The sequence below is a fragment of the Pongo pygmaeus genome, chromosome 12 (assembly GCF_028885625.2).
Source record: "Pongo pygmaeus isolate AG05252 chromosome 12, NHGRI_mPonPyg2-v2.0_pri, whole genome shotgun sequence".
Classification (NCBI taxonomy): Eukaryota; Metazoa; Chordata; class Mammalia; order Primates; family Hominidae; genus Pongo; species Pongo pygmaeus.
The window spans coordinates 62,797,361-62,824,812 of NC_072385.2; the positions used below are offsets into that span (position 1 = coordinate 62,797,361).

Consider the following 27,452-nt stretch of genomic DNA (forward strand, 5'->3'; position numbering starts at 1 on the left):
CAATGAGAAGGGAGGGAAGATTGAAAATATGACCATAAACATTACCTTGGGGCATCAGGTCCCACAGAATATCAGTAGTTTCATTTTGCTTGTGGTGCTTCAAAAATGAAAGGTGGAAGGCACCCCAAAGAATTTCCATTTGTTGTCTTCTGGTGCAGAGCCTGCCACTCATTGGAAGGTCTGGTTAAGGGAAACTTAAGGCTGGTTGGTGCATTGTCTACCTTCTCTTGTGGGACTGCCTGACGTGACACATATGGGCTGGCCATGTAGCAGATGCTGCCTAATGAAGGCAGTGTCCCTGGGGAACAGCAGAACTCAGCAGTGCATCGCTGTGGGGTCCATAGAGGGATTTGTCTTTTCTCCAGCAGCCCATTTATAACTCCAGCAAGAGACCTGTGCAGCCACACATGATCATTGGGCCTTGAGGAATGAGGGGATTAGAAGGGTCTTGAGGTATCCTCTGCTTGCACTTTGGTGTGTACATGCACTGAACCAATTCCTGCTGAGTGCACCTCTTAACACTATTCTGGGTGCTGGGGATATGGTGATGCACAAAGTCAGACAAGGCTCTGTCTGCTTAAAACTTCCAGTCTAGTGACAGGTGAAAGCACAGTCTAGTTCTTTGCTATTTTTAGGATATAAATAAAGAAGTTTCTTCCAATGAACTTTCTCCTAGTCGCACATGGTCTTTGCCATTACCTTTGTCCCCTACTTTAGTGTCAGCCTTCTGCTCACATCTCCTTTACCCTAAAGAGGAAGCAATCCTGAGACAGTAGTAGGTGTGGACAGTGGCATCCTGTCCAGGCAGGGTAGTCCTGGGCAGACCCTGGGTAAGCAGACATTTCTTCCTCCTTTTCTCTTTGGTGTCCCATCAATTTCTAAGTACCCCTTTTCCTCACTTGCCCAGGTGTCCAGGGACCCCCATTACAATAAAGCAAGGCAGCCTCCATCCTCCTGGCATATTCCCCTAAGCACTCCGTATTTTCTTTGGGTTCTCCAACCTGTCAGCCCCTGATGTCTGCAAAGCACCAGGAAGAAAGCTGTCTCATTTGGCCACATTGATGTATGAAGGATTAAAAATTTAATCACATGTTGCTTAATGACAAGGCTGTGTTCTGAGAAATGCATTGTTAGGTGATTTCATCATTGTGGGAAAATCAGAGAGTGTACTTGCACAAACCTAGCCTGCTACACACCTAGGTAATATGGTATAGCCTATTGCTCCTAGGCTGCAAACCTTGCAACATGTGACCATACTGAATACTGTAGGCAATTACAACACAATGGTAAGTATTTGTGTATCTAGACATAGAAAAAGTACAGTAAAAATATAGTATTATAATCATATGGGACCACCATCACATATGTGGTCTGTCATTGACCAAATCATGCAGCATGTGACTGTATCTGATCAACTCTTCCAGGAGCACTGACTTTTAAAAAGAGGAGACATATTAGTCAAATCAATCTTCAAATGATTGAACTTCAGGCAAAGAGGAGTATGGGAGGATGTGTAAGTGGCCTGGTAAGATTTGGGGCAGAGAGGCCAGCCTCACTTCATGCCCATAGGTTAGCTTGCCTTGCCTCTCAGGCTCTTATAGACCGTGGCTATTTTGTCCTGCAAACACAGGACATAACAGGTGTGTGTAAATGTGTGCATGTGTGTCCATGTCTTCTTGTTAGGTCACTGTTTAACTTGCATGCATCTGTGTGACTAATTTTGGCCCATAGCCCCATGACGGGTGGAAGGGGTCTGCCTTTTGAAGAACTTCTGTGTGCAGAGGCCCGATGTGGTATCATGCTCACATGTCCCCAGCATCCAACCCCAGAGCAGTCACTTTCATCTTCTCACCACTCCATTCACACTGGGGGAAGGGCTGAGATATCTCACGTATAGCATCCCGGGGCTGCAATTTGGGAGCAAAATAGGATTCATTTTCTTGACACTATATTTCACCATTTACAAATGGTAACTATTGCCTGTGGGACTCTTGAGAAATCATGAAGTGTTAATTAGCAGAAGAACTGTGTATTTAAAATATATGGCACTCAAATAACTATTACTTTAAACCTGCTTTGCAGAGTTGAGAAACCATCTGGTCCAAAAATGTGTGGACTTGAATTTTGCTGCATATATTAAAAGAAAGTTTTAAATGCTTTTAGAAATGGTCATTTTGTATTATGTTAATTTCCTTAAATATGGAAATGGAGGCTGGAAACGGAAGCCTGGAAGCAGGCAGTGACCTGGTTGTGGTCACAGTCTGGGCTACTCTAGTTGACGTCTCCATCTCTCAGAAACAAGGTTTAAATCGCTTCTGGTGGTCCGAGGGGGTATTTAAAAAGTGAAAGGACTGGAACTGCAACTGTGGTTTTTCTTAGAAGCCACACATTTCAAAACTGTTGATCCCAATGACTCTGGATTCTTTTGCATTAAAACTAAAAATGAAGCATGTCCTGCCATACTTTGCAGAGGTGTGGAGGACAGAAACTGAGAAACCCAGGCCAGTCACTGACAACTAAATATCCATGAGTGCTTTTTGGACAAAGCACACCGCTCTTGGCCTTGGTTTCTTCATAAGTTCAATGAAGGGCTGGGGGAGAGGTTGGGCTATGTTTCAGTCAGGGCCTAACCGGGTAAATAGAAATTTCTTCAAGTGTTCCAACCGAGGGAATTTAATGCAGAAAATTTACACAGGTAATGAAGGAGCTGAAAACCAACCAACCAACAAACAAGGCTTGGGGAAGTGGCCCAGAGACCTACCCTGAGGCAGAGGGAGGAAGGAGGTAGTGTTATTCCAGCCCAGGGGTCAAGGTTACCCTGCAGAAACTGGAAGGAACATGGTGGGCCTCTGGCAGAAGCTGGGGCCATGGAGGAGATATTTCTTGAGACAGTGCATGAGGGAAGGAGTGCCCTGGCATCTCCTCCCGTCTTCAGGCAGTGCCTCTAATTGCCCCCAACCCAGCATGGAGCCAGCTGCCATGGGAGCCTGCAGGGGTCAGCAGGAAAGGCTGAGGAATGGTTAGGCCAGTGAAGGCCCAGGCCAGGCTGCCTTTGAAGTCCCTGTAACTCTGACATTCAATGAGAGCTGGAAGCTCAGCGTATCTTTGAGAGTTTGCCAGTGGAAAACCATGCCGACAGGCCCTAGTGGTCTTCAGTGAGGCTTCCCTACGCCCCCACCACCAAAAACAAACATTGCCAAGGTGCCTTTTCTGCACTGGACTTGCCTATGTGGGAGGAAGACAAGGCAAGCCCTCAAGGAAGGTGTCTGTGTGTGGGTAGGAGGAGGATGAGAAAGAGGAGATAGAATAGGGCTTATGCCTGTGGGTGGAAAGGGACAGATGAGGCCAGACCCAAAGGCACAGACATCAAAGGGCTTCTCCCATGAGCGGGGATGGTTACTGTCTGTGCAAAAAGTATATATCCCATCATAAAATAACTCACAAAAGGGCAATGTCCATAGCATGTTTTTCTAGAGCATTTAATGTATTTTCACACACAGCACCTTTTGCAGAAAGTGTCTTCAATCAATACCTATCAAACTGGATTGATTTGGTATCCACTCACCTAGCGTACCTCTTCTCGAAGGAGAGCAAGTGGTATTGGCAGGCACACTCTGACATCAGCCCAGGGCTGACTCCTCACGCAGGCATCTCAGCCGTTGTGAAATTTGAGGTGCAAACTGACCCCCACTGTGGGCTTCAGGCTCTTTATCTATAAAGCAAGGGGGTTGGGTATATGCTAAGGGCCTTCCCGACTCTGTCAGACTGGAGCCCCGCCCAGATCCTGGCAGACAGGTACTGGAAATGGCCTTTTAAGGCACTGGGAAAGAGAGCACATACAGGCCATGGCCTATGAGGTCCAGACACAGCACTGCAGTGGCCTCAGGGATGGACGAGAGTGACCAGCAGAAGCTCCTTGTAGTAACTCCAGGCATTTACTTGCCTTTCTTGAATATGACATGGGGAGAATGTGGAGCACAGCAGTGTTTCTTCTAAATCCACTTTTCTCTGCCACGCCGTTGCCCTTGAACCTCTCAAAGCTTCTCCTCTCTCAACAAAAGACCCCTGCAAATCCACGGACGTCCTTGAAGGTCCCATCCTCCTGTTCTTATCCTGTCTCCCATGTATTTATTTATTTATTTATTTATTTATTTATTTATTTATTTATTGACAGAGTCTCCCTCTGTCACCCAGGCTGGAGTGCAGTGGCACGATCTCAGCTCACTGCAACCTCAGCCTCCCGGGTTCAAGCAATTCTCCTGCTTCAGCCTCCCGAGTAGCTGGGATTACAGGCATGCATCACCACGCCCAGCTAACTTTTGTAAATTTTAGTAGAGACAGGGTTTCACCAGGTTAGCCAGGCTGGTCTCAAACTCCTGACTGCAAGTGATCTGCCCGCCTCAGCCTCCCAAAATGCAGGGATTATAGGCATGAGCCACCGCGCCTGGCCAATTCTGCATTCTGAAGACCCAAGGAGCCAGTGAGTCAAGGCAGGCTTTTCTGGGAGTTCAGGGAAGAAAAGGGTCTGAGGGAGTGGAAAATCCGGGAATACTCATACAGGAGTCATTTTTGTCCTGACGCATCTACAGAGATGAGTAATAGCAGGAAAAGAAGGCAGTTTAGTGATGAATGGGAGGCACTGGAGCCCAGGAGAGGGAGAGGGAATCAGGCATTGGGGAATGGAGGGATGGATGAGGAAGGGGAAAGTTCTGCTGGACACCAGCCGCAGAGGCAGGGTCACATGTTGGGGAGTGTTGGGGCTGGTATGGGCTTTGTCTGGAGTGAGCGTTTCATATAAAAGAGTGGGAGATGATTTAATGGTAGCTCGAGGAGCTTGAAAGCCACTTTATCCTGTTGTCCTGAAAGAAATGCCACAGTGCCAGTCTTCCTGCTCTGAGTCTATGGCAGACACTGGAAATCAATCCTAGCATTCTTCCCACGGAGTGTGAAGAAGGACTCAAGCCCTTCTAAGGTAGCCACTACCGATCGATCAAAGCCATGTTCAGGCTAACATGGTATAAAGCTTTGTGACCATTTGGCTGTGGACCACAAGAAGTCATGGATGGTTTTTCTGGAGCATTTTGAAATATAACCATGTGTGCATTGTGGGGTTGGGGACTGGAGAGACAGCAGTGGGAGAATCCAGTGAGAATGTAGGCTAAGGGCTGTCTGTATCTCCTACCGATTCCTGTGCTGGATTTGGTAGACCAGCTTTTTAAAAATGTTCTTGACATAGGCTCTTTTGGTGGGTAAAGCTACCTCCCTAAACCTGGGGCATGCATGCCAGGGGCCTCTCCTCTCTTGTCTACCAAAATGAGCTTCTTGGAAGAGCACAGGCTACATTAGAGGTGAACTCTTGTCTTTTTGGATCAAGTGTTTTTCGCCCGTAAAAGCATTAACGCAAAAGTCCTGATTTATACATTTCCATCAAGTTCATTGAAACTAGGAACCTGGGATTCTGTCACCAACATTTCCATTCTGCCAGGAATTGTTCTGGGCCCTCCATAAGGCAGGGATCATAAAACCTTTTTCTCCCCCCTAGCAAAAAGGATGAGACTACTTCTTGGTTGACCCTGTTAGGGAGTGATGAACTGGAGCAGTCAAAACCCGTTAGCACTGCCTGGGTGAGCTGCTGTTCAATTCAGAAGCATTGATTGAGCCCAGGGACAAGTGCCACTAAAGGTCAATGGCTTCCTTCCACTCTTTATCCCACAGCTGAAAGCTGGGCTCTCATACGCTGTCACAGTGGCCCAGCATTGTGGCTGACTGGATCTACAACCTCTGCCCCTTTGTTTCCAGTGGTTTCCTTTGTCATCATGGTGCTGCTGATGACAGTACATTCTTAAACCTTGCTACTCAAAGTATGGTTTGTGGACCAGCAACACTGGCATCATTGGGGGCCTTTGAGACATGCATACTCTCAGCCCTCACCCCAGACCTGCTGAATCAGAATCTGCAGGTTAGCAAAATCCTCAGGTGGTTTGTATGTACACTGTGGTTGGAGAAGCGCCATGACAGTTTTGGAGGCCAGAAGTCCAAAATCATGGTGTCGGGAGGGCTGTGCTCCATCCAGAAGTTCTAGGGGAGAATCCTTCCTTGCCTCTCCCAGCTTCTGATGGCTCCTGGTGTTCCTTGGCTTGTGGCTGTCTCACTCCAATCTCTGCCTCCATCTTCACATGGCCATCTCCTCTGTGTCTGTGTCTTATAAGGACACTTGTGAAGGGATTTAGGGCTTACCTGGATGATCCAGGATTATTTCATCTTGAGATGCTTAACTTTATTACATCTGTGAAGATCCATTTTCTAAATAAGATCACATTCACAGGTTCTGGGAGTTAGGACACACACACACATATATATTTTTTTGGCAGGGGGTTGGGGAGGAATATTCAACCCAATACAGATTCCCTTGGAACATTCCCAGACAGCGTTCTTCCCAGGTCCTCACTTGCACTCAACTTCTTCAGCTAGTCCAGCCTAGTTTTCTGATTTACCCACACTGACTGTAAACTGTCAAATAAGACCAGCATTATTGAATGCTTCTTCTATGACAGGCATTATCCTAAGTGTTTTACATGGATGAACCCATTTAATTGCAACAGCCCCTTGGTGTGGCTACCATAATTACCACTCTACTTTACAGATGAGGAAACTGAGGTACAGGGTGCTTCAGTAACCCTCACAGCTTGTAAAAGTACACCCAGGATATAAACTAGGCAGAGTCTTTGTTCTTCACCCTTATGGGATAATGCTTCTGAAATTATGAAGGGTTTAAAAAGTTATCTTCCTGACAGAAAGAAGAGGCAGTAGAGGAGAGAGATGGCATCAGGGGCCTTTGTTCCACTTTCTGGAGAGGCTTGGGTACAAAGAAGGCCAAGATACAGTGTGGGCATCTGTCCTGTCCACACCCAATACTGTGTAAAGTTTGGGGCCCCACAGCTGTTGGCACGTGGAGGATGTAGAGCACATCTCCCTCACCACTGAGTGGCTGGCATCTAGTACAGTGCCTCGCCTCTGCGTCAGGGGAGCACAAGCACGGCCGTGGCCGGCAGCAACCCCGAGTCCTGCAGCCTTGAGAGGGGACCCAAGTCAAGGAGAATCCAAAGCAAAAGCAGAGAGCCTGGCAGTGGGGCCGAGAGCCATAAGAGTGATGACAGCAGGCCTCCTTGTGGGGAACTTGGGGAAGCAGCCCAGGGAGCCATGCAACCTGGCTGGAGCTCCGGAAAACCCACGTGCATAGTGTGTGTCAGGGAGCAGTGTGAGGGTGGGCGGGGGCAGAGACATAACTGCCCTGGGCAGGTGCACCGCTTCATTAGGAAACTGGCAGCTGAGCCAAGTTCTGAATCCCTCATGAAGAGGCTACCCAGAAATGCAGGGGGAACATTTCCTATGACAGAGGTACTGCAATGGTCGCCATTTAGAAATGAGCACACAGTGGTGGAGGGGCTCACCAAGGCCACAGAGCTGCTAAAGCCCTCACTCCACAGCACGGGGTGGGTCCTGGAATGACAGGCTCATGGCAGAACAGTGCCTGGCACAGTGTCTGGACAGAGAAGGCACTTGAAAGTATGTATATTGAGTCCACCTCAACACCTTTTTCATTTAACACGATGAAGGTACATGTTTCCACAAGACAGCTTTTAAGGCCTATGTCATGTGTACATCATCCAAGAAGGTCGTTCGGTGGATATTCACTGTGGCCTCATCACTGGGCACTTTTGGTCCATACCCTGCCTTGGGCTAATACATTCCATTTGTTTGCCAACCGGTATATGAAGCCTCATTGAATGTGCTTGAAATGCCCTTTTCTAAGTGGTGAGAGGTGGGTCTCCCCTTGCATTTACCCTCCTTATACCATTCATTGTTTTTGGCCTTAGTTTGTAGGCCTTTGCCATTTTTTTTCTCCAGGCCAAAAATCTGACCCCGTTCTTTGAGTTCCAAGCTCAAAGAAGATCCTCCTGCGGTGCAAGTGTGTCAGGAGACGGCTTGGCACAGCATTTTGTGCCTATAATTAATGGCTGGGTCAAGGGGGTCAGGGAATTAGCTGAAAAAACCTGTAACCCAGTCCAGACATTCTCACCAGGCATGCAAGCAGTGTTGTAACCAGCACCGGGGGCTGCAGATTACCTGCTCAGACGGAAAAGCGGAGCCCACCATTTAAAGTGCGTATCAGCTAAAAATCTATCTACGTCTTGTAGTTCAGAAATTCAGCAGCAGACATAACCTGCCTGATTTTATTCAGCTCAGTTTCAGATTCGTTGATGTTCCCTTGAGAACATTTGATGGAGCAGTCAGCCCAGATGTGTGCTTGCTGACTAGATGGAATCCAGACTGTGATAAAAAAAAAAAAATTCAATTGTTGCAATGTTAAGAATCCATATGAGGAATAATTTAATAGTAGCACCTAACATTTGTGGAGTCCTTACTATTTGTCGGGCCCTGTGCAAAGCCTGTGCTTTCATATATTATCTTAGATAATCCTCTGAGGAGGGACTGTTCTTCTCCACATTGGACAAAGAACCTGAGGTTTAGAAAAATTAAGCAACTTGTTCAAGGTCACATAACTAGAAAGAGGCAGAGCTGGGATTCATTTCTAGTCCCTTAATGCCATTCAGAGCCTGGATTTGTAGCCATGGTGCTGTATGGTGGAACCAATTCCCTGGGTCCTTCATGTAGAGAAATAGTCTGGGGCCTCTATGAAGTTATTTACCTCCTCCCCACCATAGTTTTTAATTTTCTCTCCTACTCCCAACTTTGGGAAAACATAGGGCAGAATCAAATGGCAGATTTGGGAGTGTTCTTGTAGAGAGAATATAGGGCATGGGAACTAGCATTGATTGAGCACCTACTATGTATTATGTCCCTCTGGGGAACAAAAGCCCTTGTGGTTTTCATGGGCTGAGCCTAATCAGAAATATAGGTGGTGGGTCAATTTCCATTTTTATCTCATCTTGTTGCCGCTCATCTTAGTCTGGTCTTGCCTTATGACATTAAGCTCTTATTTCACAGTAGAGAAAGTTGCTTCCTCAGCAGATGTACTGAGATATACACTGAGTGAAAACCTGTTTGGGGGCTGTGCACATCAGTCTGCCTTGCTGTAGCTCTCAGGACACTGTACTGGGCAGAAGCATGGATTGACAGCCAACAAATATGGTCTACTGATAAGCCCTGAATCCAGGTGTCAAAGGGCTCTCCCAAGGCCCTCATGGCCTGTTTCTCTTGTCTCATCCTTCAGCTCCCTGACCCAGTAGATGATCTGCCACCCACCATGTAAAAGGCAGTCCCAAAATGGTGACACCAACTTCTAAGTTGAGCTCCTTACTTCATTGATTCTAAGACACACATTTCCCCAGCATTTCAACATCTTTGAAGTTGGGATGTGTCCCCCAATCAATGATGACTTATAATGATAGTTAGCAATTTTTTTTTCTTTCTCAGTAATATTTAAAATAATTGGTGTGCCAATCAATCAAAGATGTCTTAGAATTGAAGCATACAGTCATGCCAATGTTCGTTTTATTTTTACCCCTCTATCAAATCAACACCTGGGCTTGGATCTCTCAGCCTTCACTTCTGAGACCTACAACAAAGAAAGGTGTTCTTTATGCTCATCTGTGTGACTCACCTCCCATGCCATTCCTTTAAGCAGGAGATGTCCTAGAAGTGAGGCTGGCCTGGGTCTCCAGGATCTGATAGCCCTGTTATCAAATTGTTATCATGATGTTTATCTTTCATTCCCTCCTTCCTCTATCTTAATAATAGTTTTATGGCATTGCAGGAAATTGCAAAGCAGGGGGTCATATTTTAAGATTTGTGGGCTCACCTAAGTATTTATTTCCTTAAGTCTGATGTTAGTCACCAATCACTCCACCATCCAGAAATGAGTTTGATTGAATTTTAAGTTTTCTATAAATGGAGTACCCATTTTGTAATCTGCATGTGGGATTGGGCTGGTTTCCTTGATACTTGTCCTTTTGTATCTCTAATTTTAATTGGACTAATCATTAAGGTAATTTCTTTGTTCATGTTAGTACAGAAATTGCCTGGAGGTATTAAAAGTCACTATTAATTATGTGTGCACCACACTTGATTTCCAGAAAACATGTGGCTTTTTCAACACATTTTGTCGGAAGCTATTTTCCCTGAAGGTTGTATTTTAGGGGACTTGATTTCACCTTATTTGAGAATAAAGGAAAACAATTAGAAATGTCTTGAGAAAATACACTTCAGGAGAAGATAAATGATCTGGAGGACTCAAAAGGAGCATTTACCTCTGATAATAATCTGCTGTAGGAACCAGAAGAATGTCAGAAAGCTGGTATCCTTAGTATATATGGTTCAAAAAGACATGGCTTCTAAGAAATAGAGTCATGGGGGGAGAATAGACTAAGATGAAAGATCTGAGATGAAAATGGACGTAAAGTAAGGATAGTATGCAAAATGATAAAATGTTTAATATCAGCATTAAAATCCACATGAATTTTGCTGAATTAAAATCAGTGAAGTGGGAAATACTGACAAACTGTGAGAATGTAAGGAAAATGTCAACAACAGAATCAGTGAGAAGATAACAATAGATTTAGAGAGCAGAGATCCAACATATAGATAACTGATGGTCCTGCAGGAGACACTAGAAAAAGACTATTCTGACCTAAAGGGTGGGAATATGTTTTTCAGGGTAGGTGACCTGCCATAGCAACAGCCTCAGAAACTCCAATCAAATAGATGCTCAGTGGGCTGCTTGCAGTGACTTCCCACTTTCTTCCATTTGGTGGCTGTGTCATTTCCTAGAGCCTGGGAGTTTCCACTGAATCCTCTGCCTCCAGCAGGGAGGCAAGGGAGGAGAAAGGGAGTGGAGAAGGCACCTCTGCTCTTAATTGCCTTGGCTGCAGGGGATGCCATCATTTCTGCTTACTTTCTGCTGGCTTACATTCCCTAGGGTTCTGTCCAGACAGAAGCGGGCCTGGGAAACATGGGCACCCAGGAAGAAGAGGAAATGGGTTTGGGGAACACATAGCATTGTCTCTGACACATGGATATGCAAACATACACAGAAATATACAGAAGGTGAAATAGCTCTTTCCTTAATATCCCCATAATCCAATAAGTGAAATGGGAAATACTGACAAACTGTCAGAATGTAGGGAAAATGTCAACAATAGAACTAGTGAGAAGAAAAATGATAGATTTAGAGAACAGAGATCCAACATATGGTTAATTGGTGATCCTGCAGGAGACACTAGAATACAGAATCATCGGGGAGAGGAGTGGACAGTCAAACAACATCTCTCCTATTTTCGCCATCCTGCTCTTAACACCCTATCATGGCCTGAGCCTCACTGCTCAGGCTTTTGAGATGTCGCCACATGGAGGTTCCAGAGGCCAGCAGTTCCCCATGTGAGCCTTTAGACCTCCCACCCTTAACATACTCCCTCTGCTTCCCACCATCTCCTCTCTCTGGGCCTATTAACTTTCCTCCTTTCCCTCCTCCACACCAGCACTCCCAAGTCTCATTTCAGTTTTGAACGTTCACAGCTTCCCCAGTCTGGAGAGGGAAGAGATAGTGCAGGATTACCCTCCAGTTTAGATGCAAAGTGTTCCTATTTTCTCTTATGCCCAAACAGTGGGGGGAAATGCCCAGTAAAAAAAACCCACAAAACAACTTCAACCTTAATGTGCCAAATGAGCATTTATTCCCACCTCTTATGGCTTAGGATAGGTTTATTCTATTTGACAAAAAAGGATACATACCCAATAGCTGTTTCCTGGATTTCTTGGTGGGGGGTGGTTGGGGATGGGGACAAGACAATCCTGTCACATGATCCAGTAAGTTACACTTCACCTTCCTATTGAAGGACAGATCTCTCAGATTGGGCCAAAGAGCAGAATCAACTGTTTCATGTTTGAATTTGATTGAGGTGAAACTTTTCAAAATAGAGCTCCATTGTCTTGCCTGAAGGCAAAAGGCAGGCAAGGTGACTGCTTAAAAGTATCTGTCACTGGATTCCAGGACAGCCTGAGGTGGAACAGTGAATCCGGACAGTCAGCTCAATTAGACAGCCATTTTGATGGGCTTTTATCTGCATAGTTTCCAAGTCTGACCTTTCTACTGAAGGCACTGAGTGTGGGAAGACTGAGCCCAGCCATCCTGCTAGTTCAGCACTGTCTCTCCATCACCAGGGCTTCCCCAACAACCCTTTCTTTCCTTTCATGAAGGCATGAGGTCCACATGGTTTTGTGATCAGTGGCAGAGGCTGCTGATGAGTGGGTTAAAGCCCAGTGCTGCAGCCTCGAGGTTAGGACCCGCTGGTCACCTTCATGAACCTATACCAGAGCACTGTACCCCAGTATTGTAATCATCTCTCTATGAGTCACCCCCCATGCCCCTGTCCTGGGCCTTTTGAGAAATGAGATTACGATTGCATCCCTTCACATCCCCAGTGGTGATCCAGGTCCCGACCCACAGCAGATATTTTAGTGGAAGGATTGTATTGAGTCCAGATGAAGCAAGTCTCATAGGTGACTGTACCCACACTGCAGTGACTGGCAGCCCTGGGAGTGCAGGTTGGTGACCCACCACCAGCTGTCACTACTGCAGCCCTCCTGTCCTCTTGAGGGGCCAGCAGGATCTTCTTTACCTAAAAGCTAAGCTCACTTTGTCAGAGTGAGTACCAGAGGTGCCTACTCTCTCCCTTGCCTCCTAATCCCCATTTCTGTGCTGGGGAAGAGCTTGGTTCTGAGCCCCGCATGCCAGAAATAGGAAGTAGAATCATCCTTTCTGGTGCTGGCCAAGTCCTCAGGGCTTCTGCCAGGAATATAGAAATTGGTCTCTGGCCACTTGCTGATGTCCATTCCCCCACCTCCTACCAGGCCCCTGGCATCTGCTCCCCTTTGTTCAAATGAGGGGCAGAAAGTATGGTGAAGTAACAGGAGAACAGGCTCTGGAACTAGAGGGGTTCAAACCCAGGTTCTGCCTTTCACCAGCTCTGTGGCCTGAATCAAGTCACCCAGGTTCCTGCAGCCTCAATTTCTTCTCCCGAAAAACCAGGATGCTGGGTCCTTCACTGCAGGGCTGGGCATAGCACTGGGCACTTATTAGAGTTTCACAGCTTTTGTTGATTGAATAATGTCTTTCTTCAGGATCTAACTCAGGACCTTGGTCCTCATTATGTGCACCCAAGGTTTCCAGTCTCCCTTCCCAACAAGCATTAAACACATTCATTTCTGATCACCTCAGCATTCATTGTTGGGGCCCTGTAGTGTGTTGCCCTTAACAGTTAATTACATATCTGCATATATGTGCATGTATCTATGTATGTTTCACTTACATGCATGTTTTTCATGAATACGAACATGACTGTGGGCCTCTAGCAGGCCGGGCCGTGTCTCATTTCTCCCAGCCATCTTCCCTCTCACATCCAATTCCACTTCTTGCTCACTCCTGGGCACCAACAGATACTTGACAAATAACTGTTTATTTAGTTAGAGGGTATGGGAATGATTCCAAGTCTGTAAGAAAGAATACTCAGTCCATTCATTCCACAACAATCCAATTCCTGGATAGAAGAACAGAAAAACATTGCCTACCAACTATTAGGTTTGAGGCTGTTTGCTGGAGGGCTTTTAAAATTCACTGGACTTCGTGGCAATTCCTCAGGGATCTAGAACTAGAAATTCCATTCGACCCAGCCATCCCATTACTGGGTATATACCCAAAGGACTATAAATCATGCCGCTATAAAGACACATGCACACGTATGTTTATTGCGGCATTATTCACAATAGCAAAGACTTGGAACCAACCCAAATGTCCAACAATGATAGACTGGATTAAGAAAATGTGGCACATATACACCATGGAATACTATGCAGCCATAAAAAATGATGAGTTCACGTCCTTTGTAGGGACATGGATGAAATTGGAAATCATCATTCTCAGTAAACTATCGTAAGAACAAAAAACCAAACACCGCATATTCTCACTCATAGGTGGGAATTGAACAATGAGAACACATGGACACAGGAAGGGGAACATCACACTCTGGGGACTGTTGTGGGGTGGGGGCAGGGGGGAGGGATAGCATTGGGAGATATACCTAATGCTAGATGACGAGTTGGTGGGTGCAGCGCACCAGCATGGCACATGTATACATATGTAACTTACCTGCACGTTGCGCACATGTACCATAGAGCCTAAAGTATAATAATAATAATAATAATAATAATAATAATAAAAAGAAAAAATAAAAAGAAGACAAAAGAAGAAAAAAAAATAAAAATAAAAAAATAAAATTCACTGGACTTCACTAGGAATGTTTGCACCAGGGATGCCCAGAAATAAGTATTTATGGGGCCTGCAGCAGTGAAGGGGTTAAAGGATTCTTCCAACTAAGGGGGTGTCTGGGGATGGACATAGACTTTACCATCGCTGTCCTGCCTCTTTCTCTCTTTCTTCTTTTCACCTGTTTTTGGCTTAAATGATCACAGCAGTTAATACCTAATCTAGAACTTTGTAAAATTCAGAAGCATTTGAAGAAATGATGATAAGCTTTCCCCATAATCCCACCCACCAGAGGCATGAGCCTTCTCTTTATCTGAACACATCAGGCAGGGTGTGGTCCAGTCCCTTATTCAACTGTCTTTATTTATTCTGCAAAAGTAGCAGCAGCTCAGCCCTGATCGTCTCCTCTCTCACTTGTGGGAGTCTCATTCAGGGATCGGTAAGTCTGGCTTCTGACCTCTAGCCTAAGTCCTGGAGCAAATGCTATGTTGTCCTTGTGGAGAGCTGACCCATGGGGCCGGGGCCTGGGGCTTTCAGAGGCCAGGACTGCTGAGGGACCCATGGCCATGGCTATGGCTGTTGGGAAGCACCTGGGAAGTCACAGCTTGCGTCTTTTCACTTTGAGCTCTGGGTGCTGAGCCACACAGACTGTCTGTTCCTGTCTGGAGACTCCCCCACTGAAGTGGCGGGAGACGGCGCCTGCCTCAGCTTAGGGCACATGAAGTTTAAGCTGATTTTAACAAAAAGTGAGACAACTCGGGCATCTGTTACTCCCCTTATAGACCTTTTGTTTCTCTGATAGCCACAAGGAACGGTTCATAGAAATACTATTTCATACTCCAGTGGTTACATGTACTTGGTCTTCACTGGGACAGGGAAGAAGATGCTTGGTGACAGGAAGTGTGTCTCGTGATGTGTAGTCTCCAGCTGCCCTCCTACCAGGGCGAATCCCAAGAAGGGACTCTGCTGAGGGGCTGCAGAGGTGTGAGGAAGTGGGCTGGCCAGGCCGAGAGGGAGCTCCTGGGTTCCTCTGTGCAGAGAGGAGGGTCCCAGGCAAGGGAGGTGAGGGGGTGCTCAAGGGAGGAGGTGAGAGAGACAGAGAAGAGGGCAGGGCTGAACATGGGAGAGCCAAGGAGGTTGCTGTGTGTGATGCGTGGTATGTAATATTACCTTCCTCTCTGTCTCCCCATAATTAATGTCGGATTTGTTAATGTAAGAGTTGCAATCTGTTGCTGGGTTCTGCCTCAAATTAGGCAAGAAGGGTGGCTGAGGGGCCAGCCACTCGGTTATATACCAAGACAAAAGGTGATTTTGGCACTGAGGCACCTGCCATGCACTCCTCCATGAACACTCAGCACCTTACCCTTCAGGGTCTGTCTCCTCACACTGTAGCGTGAGCTCCCCTCAGGCCTCACTTGCTGCTGGGACCTCAGGGCTGGACAGGGCTGCTTTGTTAAGCTGGCCCAGCTCTTCCCAATTTACCTTCAACTAACTGGCACCTAACTGGCACCAGGCCCTATGGCAACAGGAAGGATAGAGAAACGCAGAGACACAGGCCGCCTGCCAGGAGCTCACGGTAATAGATTGTTGCTGCCAGGCTGCAAGTGGAATGGAAGAGGCAAATAAAAGTGATGTGAAAGCCCAGGGCGGGGGTGTAGGGGGCAGGCTGCCAGAGGAGAGGACGCATGAAATGTAGGGAGGAGGTGAAGAGAGGAGGGTGTTCCTGGCAGACTCCAGCCCCAACCAAGAATCTGCTTTGTGCCTCTTGGGTCCTGGGAATAGTCCTTGGAGAGCAGGGCAAATGCAGAGAGGTCAGGGGGCTGGGAGTAGAGGTGTCATCTGAGTCTCAGCCTCATCCTACAGGGTAGCTGTCCTCAAGGAGAAGGGGCTGGCAGAGAGAAAAACGCACAGCTCCCAGCTGGGCATCGGTGGGCTTGGATTGTTAACATGGGGTGTGCATTTGGTTTGACAAAGCCCATTCGGATTTAACATTTTATATTCGGAAAATGTGAAAAGTATACCTGCCATTTTGGTAATAATAAGGCTAAATTTGACTAGGTTTCGGTTGGAAAAGCAGGGCTTTAAAAAGAAAAAAAAAGGTTAAGGAACACGGCCCCTGGAGACAGAGATGGATTTTTAGCAGGGCAGTGACAGGCATGGGCCAGGAAGGACTGTGGACCAGAGATCATTAAAGGATGGAGAGATGGAGGCATGATTCAGGGCCTGGCGCTGCGCATGGAGAGATATTTAGGACATAAAACCAGAGACCTCAGTGACCAATTAAATGTGCAGGGCAAAAAGAGGGAGTCAAGGTGGGATCCCATGGTGGGATGCCTGGTCGGTAGGGGGCAGAGAAGAGGGGGCTGGGGAGGCTGTGGTGTGGGGTGAGCAGGAGTGATGGTCCGTTTGCAGGTTGATTTTTAAAGAGGCTGCAGGACACAGGAGTAGGCAAAGGCCCCTGAGTGTTTTCATGTCTGGGTTCACAGTCCAGAGGGCAGTCAACGAGGACTAGAATGCACTGCCCTAACTCCTGCCGCCTCATAGCCCAGCTTGACTGCACACCAAGAGCAGGGGGCAGGTGGCTCTGAGGGGCTGTGCCTCTGGTGCTCTCTGAACCACCCAGGGGGTGTCAGGCATCTGTTTTCACTACATGGGACAGCATGGCTCACACTGTCCCTTGCATCTCTGCTCTGCCTGAGGGATGTGGGGGCTGGAAGCTGGAGAGAGCTAGGTTCTCAAAGCATGTGCTAGGAAGCTGAAGGCTGCACAAGAGGTGATGCTGTGCTTGGTACAGCAGCTTCAGCAGGCTCAGAGGGTTCCGTCCGGCCAGGATTATCTAAACTCCCCCAGGACAGCAGCCCTGCTCTAGGTGCTGGGGCCTCTCTAGAGAAGCCCTGGCATTAGGCCTCTTTCTCTTCCCTTCTCTCATTAAACTTTGCTGATCTGGTGCCTGTCCTGCCTGCTCAGCCCAGCTCCTCAATCAGAGATTTGACGGTTTCATTGCCACAGGACAATGGTTTCTAGATAATACAATTGCCTCAAATACCTCTCAGGACTATTTTCATTTTAATTAGGGTGTAACACCATAACCCAAGGAATGGTGCTCTGATAGGGAATTTCAGCAGCAATGGGGGTTGGGGTGGGAATTACTTTGTTCACTGTATATTTACATTGGGGGTAAATGTTTGCTTTCTTACAGGAATGGTGCAGGCTACTTCTAGGAGCAAAGGATTAATTCTATTAGTACACACAAAAAATAGCTGAGATTCTGAATATTCAAATCTTAGCAGGTTGCGGCCACAGGGCAGCCTCAGACCTTCTGGGGAAGGGGAGGAAGCTGGTGTTTGAGGCTGCAAGATTGGTCCTTAGGGAGGGCAGTGGAGATACATCAGCAAACCCCACCCTGAGGCCAGCCCTGGAAGGGAGGCCTAGCATCAAGTGGTGGCTAGTACCCTGTTCTAGCTAAAAATAGAACCTCTGGGAGAAGGACCTCAGCCGGCACTGCATGTACAGAGCACAGAGTCTCACTCTTAGAAGCAACTTGTTCCTAAGTAGATGGGCGAGCATCAGGACTGGGCTCAGGGACCATCCAGGCACTGAAACACTGAGCCCCAGGCCGCCTGGCTGGATTGAGGAGGAGGCTGAGCCTTAGTGGGTGTGCAGGTATCCTGAATTCCCACAGGCACATTGTACCTACCAAGATAAGTTCTCCTTGTCCCTCATTGGTGGGACGAGTCTGTCCGAATGGCTCCACTCTGGACAGCATTGGGTCAGGGATGGACCTGAGCTGCCAGTGAGCCAGAGCCATGGGCAGGCGGCAGTAGGGTGGAGGTGCTCAGGGATGCTGCCAGCCCTGGGTGAGACAGCCCCCAGCAGCTCTGGGTCAGAACAACAGGATGTCCAGGTGAAAATGGAAAACGATCACTTGTCATCACTTGTCTTTATTTTTAAACATTTTGACAATTAATGCTTTGAAGACCTTGATTCCTGGGAGTTTTGGAGTAGTAACTCACCCTAGTTTGTAAGGTATTAACAACTTTATATTCCTGCTTCAGTAGTACTTTAGGACCTGTTATCCAGGTATTAGCTGGGGTCTTTCTTCCCCTCGAACTGTGGGTGAAATGGCCTTGAATTCACCCATGGACAGCCTGTGCAAATCTAAAACTCTCCCATTTTCCTGGGATGCGATATTCTTCAGGCTGCTTCTGCATCTTGGGCTGCATCCAAACATCACTCACATTAGCATCTGTGAGTTTAGCAGCTGTTAGTGAAGTGTTTTGGGGGTCTCAGGAAGGGAGATCCTCCCAGCCCAGCAACTCGCGACCACGTCTGGGCTCGTGCAGGAGTTCCACATTCTGCGTCCTCCACCAGGCCAGGGCAACCGCTTTCCCTGGAGGCCTTGCCAGCCAGCACTCAGCAAAGAAATTCTCCAATTCTTCTCTTTGAAAGGAATTTTGATCCCAATTGTAAAGATAATGCAGCTTTCTTTACCTTTTTTTTTTTTTGAGACAGAGTCTCACTCCCTCCCCCAGGCTGGAGTGCAGTGGCGCGATCTCGGCTCACTGCAACTTCCGCCTCCCGGATTCAAGCAATTCTCCTGCCTCAGTCTCCTGAGTAGCTGGGACTACAGGCGCCCACCACCACGCCCAGCTAATTTTTGTATTTTTAGTAGAGATGGGGTTTCACCATATTGGCCAGGATAGTTCCGATATCTTGACCTCCTGATCCCCCCACCTTGGCCTCCCAAAGTGCTGGGATTACAGACATGAGCCACTGTGCCTGGCCTCTTTACCTTTTTAAAGGCATAATTTGCTTTTAAAATAAAAATTCATTTCAAGTTCATTTTAAGGAATTTCCCAGAAGCTCTTATAAATCAGGTGAAGAGTCATGGTGGTGCAGGCCCTGACACTTGTCGTGTTTGTGTTTTGCAGTTTCCATCTGGATGTTTGAGGTTGTGTAGATGTGGCTGGCACCCTTGAGAGTGGAGCTGGGGGGTGCAGACTGAGCAGTGAACAGGAGCCTTGGACAGGGCTGGGCCAGCCTCCCGGTAAGTAAGCAGTAGTTTCTGGTGGTGACGGGGGTGATGCACACTTTTTGGTTGGGCCCATCACATGAGGTGCGGACAAGGCCCTTTGCATGAGAATGAGCTTCCAGACACTCAGGTCATTGCTATGAAGTCCCCTTATCCTGCTGACTCAAGACCTACCATAGAATCTGAAGGACCTTAGAAGTCACTAGTCCACCCCCTGCCTGTGGTTCAGCAAGGACAGAAGCCCCTTTACAGCATCCTGTGCTCACTCTGACTCCCAGCAGAGAGAACTCCCCACCTGACAAGGCAGCCTGTTCCACCTTCCCATTACTGAGCAGCTCTTGCCCTTAGGAAGTTCTCCCCCAGGCCCTCAGCTGCAATCTGCCTGTCTGTAACAACCACCTGGTTTCCTAGTTCTAGCCTCTGAGGTTCTAGAGAACCAGCCTAATCCTTCTTCCACATGGCAGCCCAGCAGATGTTCTGGGACAGAATGATGGAGTGGAGAACTGCAGGATGTGGGGCTAGAGACAAACCTGGTTGAAATCCTGACTCCACTGTTATCTGTGTGACCTTGAGCAAGTTTGTTAATCTCTTTGTGATTCAGTTTCTTTATCTTTTTTTTTTTTTTTGAGACAGGGTCTCCCTCTTTCACCCAGGCTGGAGTGCAGTGGTGTGATCTCAGCTCACTGCAACCTCTGCCTCCCAGGTTCAAGCAATTCTCCTGCCTCAGCCTCCCAAGTAGCTGGGACTACAGGTGCACACCACCATGCCCGCCTAATTTTTGTATTTTTAATAGAGACAGGGTTTCACCATGTTGGCCAGGCTGGTCTCAAACTCCTGACTTCAGGTGATCCACCCGCCTCGGCCTCCCAAAGTGCTGGGATTACAGACATGAGCCACTGCACCCGGCCTATCTTTATTTTGTTCAAGTAAAACTGGAACAATAATATCGACCTCATAGATTGGTCCTGGGGGCGAAAATACATCATGAATAAAAGTTGCCTGGTAATATGATGTTACCAATTCCCTGTCATCAACTGGCTGTCCTACAATTCAATTCAATTCTGACATGAACCACCCCAAGTTGAAGGGCACACAAGCTAACTACTACAAGATAAAGGACAAGGTCACCAATATGACCATCTGCACCTCAGGCACCAGCCACAAGTGGGGTCCCCAGGTCACCCACACTTCCAACTGACTTGGCTACAAATTTAGGAGTTCCCATGACCCCTCTTCAGGCTCAATAATTCATTAGAATGAGTCACAGAACTCACCGAAAGTATGGTACTTGCAATCGTATTTCAAAGGGTCCAACTCTGGAACACCCACATGGAAGAGATGCATCCATAGGTCAGGGCGTAAGGTGGGGTGCACAGAGCTTCCGTGCTCTCTCCTGTGGAATCCAGGCCCATAACTCTCCCAGCACATCAATGTGTTCACCAACTAGGAAGTTCCCGCACACCTTGGTGTCCAGAGTTTTTTTAAAAATCAAGGGGCATTTGTTACAGAGGCATGAGTGGTTAAATCATTTGCCACTTGTCTGGACTCAATCTCTAGCCCCTCTCCCCACTTTGGAAGTGGTGGGATTGGTTGGGGGGGGGCGGTGGGGGGGTGGAGGTGATGCTACAGGCTTCTAATCATGTGCTTGGGTTTTCTGGGGTGGCTAGACCCTTTCTTGAAACTAAGGGCCTATCTTAAGTCACCTTATTAGTATAAACTCAGGTTCAGTTGAAAGAGGCTCATGATGAATAACAAAAGACACTCCTATTGTCTTTTGGACATTTTAGGAATTCCAAAGGTTTTTGAAACTGTGCCAGGAACCAGGGACAAAGATGAGATATAGTCTTTCTTATATCACACCTGGCTCATCACACGCTGGCCTCCTCTGATCTTTAGCATCCTGGTTAGCTTCTTTTTTGTGATATCGAGGTTGACCTGTTCCCATTATCTGGTTGGGAAACTGGGCATTCTCAGTCTTTTTCTGGATGTTCTTCTTTTTGTCAATGTAGCTCAAGATTGAATTAGTTTTTTAGACTAAAACACGTAATTACAGTTATTTAGTGTGCACCTGTTTATAATTGAATCACAAGCCTCTCATTACTTGAATTCCTAATGCTAAGATGACTTAAGCCCCTCAATCACACATAATAAGAGTAAATAGTTAATAGCACTTGCTATATACCAAGCCCTGTTTTAAATACTCCACATACATTAACTTCACTAATCCTCACAAGTACGTTTCAAGGTAGTTAATTTACTACAGTCCCCATTTTATATGTGGGGAAACAGAGGCACAGAGCAGTTAAGTAACTAGCTCAAGATTACACAGAAAATAAGTGGCACAGCTGAGATTTGAACCCAGATAGTCTTATTCCAGAGTCTGTGCTTTTGATCACTAAGCCATTCTGCACATAACTTTTTGGAGACAGAAGGAAGGAGCACAAGAGGATGCCTCTGATTTACAAAGCCAAAGGGTTGGCTCAGGCCCCTGTTGTGATGGTGATGGAGTCAGGGCTTCCATGTCCTACACCACCCCCATCGGAGTACCTCTGGAGCAACCCTCTGGGGCTGCTAAGAAGGGAAGGCAGGCCCTGGGGCATAGCGGTGTGAGCTCCTATCCATCAGGCCCAGAGCTTTTTGGTTCTTTGCACTTCAGGGAGGGCAGAGCTACTTCACAGCCTTCACAGACCAGTTACTGGGGAATGCAACCACTCCATGGGGAAGGGGAGATGGTCAACCTTTTCCTGCCTGGAAGGCTCAGTACAAGGCTGCGCTGGCCAAAATGATCCCAGTCCCAGAGAAGCTGAGAGTTCAGCTGGCTTGGAGCCTGGAGTCCTAGGGAACACAGAGGGCTCACATGCCTATGCTCACATCCAGTGTACTCGCTGGGGAAGGGGAGTTGCTTGTTGCTGTTTTAAAAATAACATCAAAGGTTCAGGGCTTTGAAAGCGCCAGAGAGAATTAATTTACTATGATGAGTCACTAAACAGAGAAGGAGTGGGGTTCAATGAGGTGATGTCTCTGGAAGAGTTTTGTTCTGCAGTGCTGCCTGCCTAGAAGAATCTGAGTGGGGGCCACATGTCTGTGTGGCTCTGATGCAGTCCTATTATGTTTGACTTTGTCATCCCTTCTTATCCTCAAGGTCCAGGGATGAGGTTGGGTGTGAGCGTGATAGAGGTGAAATATTCTTAACTAACCCCATGCACATGGGATTGACTGGAATCCACAAGGCCAATGTGTGTTCTTTGCAGATGTTTCTCTTTTGGCATCTGACTTGCGGGAGAGGCTCTGGGGGAAAGCGGGAAGTTCTCTTGCTCCAGGAAACCCAGATCCTCCATCCTTCTGCCTTTATTACATGAATGTATCTATCTCCAACTCAGATAAATCATAGAGTGTCAGAGCTAGAAGGGACCCCAGAGGTCATTCGGTTCATTTTCTCATTTAGAGCTGGGCGAAGTGAGACCCAGAGAGTGGCAATGACTTGCCCAAGCCCATGCAGCTCCTGAGTGACAGATAGGGGCAAGATTGCAGGTCCCTGACTTCTAGTCTAGAGCTCAGTCCACCAGCAACATCCCTGACTCAATCACTCTTTTTCCATTCAGATGAAAGGAAAGGGTCTGGATTTAAATGTTGCTAAGTATGACCACAACCATTCTAGCAGCCTGCCAAATCTGTTCCAAAATCTTTCTTTACAGAATTTTTTTTTTTTTTTGGCTCCCACTCCCAGCAGACCCCTTCCCCTACCTCCAACCCTTCATCTCCATCCCCTATTATCAAATATTTTGTCAACACTGCTGGTAAGTGTGGTGCTGGTTGGGGGAGATCAGTTAAGGGCTTTCATAAGAAGATGACTAACTAGTGGAATGATTAAGATCATAGGTCCTGGTTTGGCAGCTTTGCAGAAGCAGGCCATGGTGGCATTTGGAGCACTCCCACTGTCTGTTAAAAGAAAAATTTTAGACGAATTAAACTTAACAGAGTTTGAGCAAAGCATGATTCAGGAACTGGGGAGCCCTCAGAACCAGAATAGTTTCTGAGTGACTCTGAGGCTGCCACATGATTGGATACATTTATGGACAGAAAAAGGAAAGTGACCTACAGAAAATGGAAGTGAGATACAGAAATGGCTGGATTGGTTATGGCTTTGTGTTTGCTTTATTGGAACAGTGTTTGAATAGTTGGCTACCTGTGATTGGTGGAAGCTCAGCTGCTGTGGTTGGCTGAGACTCAGCTACTTGTCACAAGAGTAGGTTACAGTCTATTACACATCAAGTTGGGTTACAGTTTATTATACTGTAACCCTTACAGTGGAAAAGCCCTTAGGCCACACTCAAAATATGTAAGGAGGCAGCTTTAGGCCAAACTTAATGTAACATGTCCCAGGCCAAGTGTATGATAGCAGGTGGTGGTTTGAATGAGAAGAGGGGCCTAGATAGCTATGGGACGTGGCCTGTGATGTGAGAGTCAGATTATGTGAGGTTTTGTGCCATCTTATGTCAGACTTGCTAGAAATGGCCAACACCTGGAATGGATGCCTTCCATTACATGTTGCAACCATTAACATCTAAACTATAGATATTTCAACCGTGGCTGCTCACTAGGGATTAGGGAGCTTTTGAAAAATCCTGATGTCCAGGTCATACCTCAGACTAATTATATTAGAATATCTGGCATCAATAGTTTTTAAAGTTCCCAGGTGACGCTATTGTGCACCCAAGGTTGAGAACCACTGCTCTAGGCTGAGGGCTCGGGCCATCAGCTGACCTTTGAGGAATTCTGTCCATGTGCCTTCCCTTGAACGAACTGTTTGCCTTTCTCCTAAAGGAAGAATGCAAACAAGAACAACAGGAAACCATCTGTGTATTCTGGGCTGATGGGATGGCCTTCCACTGTCCTCCAAGCTTATCTATGGCATCATTCTCCCCTCACCCCACCCAGAGAGACTGCAAGGGTAGAGTGTGGAGTTCTGGTAGAATGTGGAAGAAGAGGTTACAGGCAGCTCAGGGACAACAAGAATATGCTCTACTGGACATCAGCAAAGCCTCCTTTGTAATGAGCTTCTGACCAGAATCAAGGGTAGGCTGGGGCCAATAGGACTGCTGGAGCAAGGCTGGAGGGAGCCAGTACTGGCCAGCCACGGGCAAAGGGCAGATCAGGACCTGGGAGGCCAGGAGCCTTATCCCAAAGAACAAGAGAACATTCTCCTCATGGAATGGGAGCCCATGGAGGTAAAGCAAGGGAGTGGCAGGTTATGGATGAGAACCCAGGTGTCCTGGTCCCTTGTAATGCTCTTTTATTTGTATCTTCACACATATGTTAAAAAGCCAATTATTGTTCAGCCAAAGTACATGCTGCCTTCTGCTGAGAAGAGAAACAGCCAGCAGGGAGAAGGCCAACGCTCTGAAAGGCCACCCTGGGTGTTGAAGTGATAGAGCACCGACTTAAAGGCCTTGCAGTGCTGACAACAGGAAGGGAGACAGGCTTGGCCAAATTCCCACAGCTGGGAAGTGAAGCCTGGAACTGCAGGCTTACTCTTCAGAAGGGCTCCAAGATAGCAACAGAAAACATTTCTTCATTCATCATTCATGCATTTTAAAAAGCATGCTTGATTAGAAAAAATCCACAGCTTTCCCCCAGCTTGACTCTCCAGACACTGTTGTGGTCCTTGCTCCAGGGAGCAGCTTTACATGCAGCACGTGGGGCTCTGGCAGCCGGGCAGCATGGCACCCTGCAAACCATATTTAGTTGTTGTTTCTCAACATGAGTTGAGTGGGATTGGAGAGAAAATAATTTTCCATTAATAAAGTTGCACACCTCTTTTTAAACTTGGAATAAGAATCTGATTCTGCATTAAGACAAGTTTCAGAAAAACAGATTCACCAATAAATTCCTTTCCAGGGGCCAGAGCGAAGTTTAAGTTGGAAAGAAAAGCATTGGGCAAAGTGCTTCCCACGTTTTAGTAGTTCCTGTGCTCTTTTAGTAGTAGTCTTAGTAGGCCCTGTTTAATAGTAGTGTTCTTTTGTGAATTTCCCACCATAATTTTTTTTTCTTTTTAGTTCTGGGGTACGTGTGCAGGATGTGCAGGTTTGTTACATAGGTAAATGTGTGCCATGGTGGTTTGCTGCGCCTATCAACCCATCACCTAGGTGTTAAGCCCAGCATGCATTAGCTATTTCCACCATAATTTTTGAGGGGCCTTATTAGAGGGTTTCCATTTTAGATGAAGTACTGATTTCCAGTAAGTAGCTTACCACTGCATAGGTGTGCATCACCGAAATGCTCAACAAGGTCTGCAGGTCATGTTTCTATTCGGGGAACTCTCTACTCCAAGCCAAGTGTGACCTTTTCAGGGCTGGCTAGTTGGGGAAGGGAGTGGACACCTGAACCCATGTTTTTACTTAGTCTCATGGCACAGCAGCGCCCCTATAGATGGGTATATGGAGCCGCTGCCGGCGTCCTGCCCTCCTCCCCAGGCTCTGCCTCTACCATCCTAGGAACAGCCGCACCCCACTGAGAATCCAACTGAACCCAGCCCTGTGCTCTGGGAAGCGTGAACCCCGACGGGGAGCACCAACCTGACGGCATACCCTCTTCCCTTCTCTGTAGGGTTCCAGGAGCGGATTGCAAACCCACCGGGAAAATGAGCGAAGAGACGGTCCCCGAGGCTGCCTCGCCGCCGCCCCCGCAGGGGCAGCCTTACTTTGACCGCTTCTCAGAGGACGACCCCGAATACATGCGCCTTCGCAACCGGGCGGCGGACCTGCGGCAGGACTTCAACCTGATGGAGCAGAAGAAGCGCGTCACCATGATCCTGCAGAGTCCCGTGAGTGGGGCTGACCCGGGCGGGAGAGGGCGCAGGGGGCGCTGGCTCTTCAGGACGTGTACCCACCCGAAAGATGAGTAACTCCTCTTTCCCTTGCTCAGAGTCAGTAGAAATGTAAGCCCACTGAGCAAGACGGATCTGGTCACCTGGGGCCTTGACTCTCCCTTGCAACTGGTGGATGGCAGAATCTGGCCTGTGTGCGGCAGTCTGGCTCGGTGCGGGGGGAGGTGGGATGGAGACAGGAGTCCCCCTCAGTTTCCTGTGCCCCTTTGGATCCTCAGTTCCCAGTCTTCCCTCCTCACCCAAAGCTATGACAATGAACAGACAAATCCATGTAAATTGGAGACCAGCAGGGTGCCAGGAGGAGGGCTTGGGGCTCCCTTTACTGAACATCATAAAGTAAGAACTTTCTGTCGGGACAAATGAAGCTTTGACATGAATGGGATGGGGCTGAGGAGGACCTGGAAACCCCAGGAGGTGGGGAGAGTGGAGGGCTCAGCAGGGCTATGGGATGGGGTGCGGGAAGGGAAGGCAAGTCGGGATCACTCAAGTTACTTCTTACTTGGGGCCAGTTGATTCCTGCCTGGCATGGACACAGAGCTCTTCCTTGAGGAGGTAGTGCCTTGAGAAGGCCAAAGCATGGGCCCTGTGGACCACTGAAGGCAGAGGGAAATCAGTGTGGAGGAGGCAAGAGGGGTCTGACTGAGGAAGAGCTTTGGGGGCCTCAGGAATCAGCCCATGATCCTAAGGATCGGGAAGCCCAGAGACAGAGGTGGCATCTCCAGTTGCTTGCCAGGATGGGCTCAGGAAGTGGGAGCCGCTCTGCCTTGGCCTTCTGGGCTCCAGAGAGCCAGGGCCTGTGCAGGGGCTGTGTGAGTCCCTGGCTGGGAGCCATGGTGCATACTCAGGCCACACAGAGCAGCTCCAGGGAATGGGCTGAGGTCCAATATCTGTGCCCAGATATTGTGTTGGGGAGCCTGGAGGAATATGGCAGATGCTGAAAGCATTGGGGTGAGGAGCCCCTGGGAAAACCCCCAGAGTGTGACTAGGAGGGGTGGCAAGGGGGTTAGGAGAGGCGGCAGAGTTAGCACCAGCCCAGATTTCAGGGCTCAGGCAGGCAATAGGGATTGGAGGAGGGCCTGCCTCCTTCTGTCCTTTTATAGGTTGGCCAACACACCTAAGTGGCCCCCCATTTCCTCCTTAGTGTTTTCTCCTGCCACCTGGTGGTGGGCAGGATTCCTTGCTTATGGCCTCATGGTCTGAAAAGCCAGGCTTAGAGTTGGACATCAGGAGTGGAAGCGACCTCAGAGATCATC

The 27,452-nt window shown here is 47.7% G+C and overlaps 1 protein-coding gene across 3 annotated transcripts in view; it reads left to right on the top strand.

Annotated features, from left to right (window-relative positions):
- ADD2 (adducin 2) overlaps positions 1 to 27,452 on the top strand; it is a 111,837-nt gene that overhangs the window by 36,236 nt on the left and 48,149 nt on the right. For 2 of the 3 annotated variants that reach the window (XM_063648595.1, XM_054475753.2), the window contains exons 2-3: positions 19,213 to 19,328; positions 25,920 to 26,136. In XM_063648595.1, coding sequence (XP_063504665.1) covers positions 25,954 to 26,136 — 183 coding nt within the window. In that variant the 5' untranslated portion in view covers positions 19,213 to 19,328; positions 25,920 to 25,953. Of the gene's footprint in view, positions 1 to 14,612; positions 14,721 to 19,212; positions 19,329 to 25,919; positions 26,137 to 27,452 lie in introns of those variants that run through there. The other variant, XM_063648594.1, reaches the window with a different exon arrangement.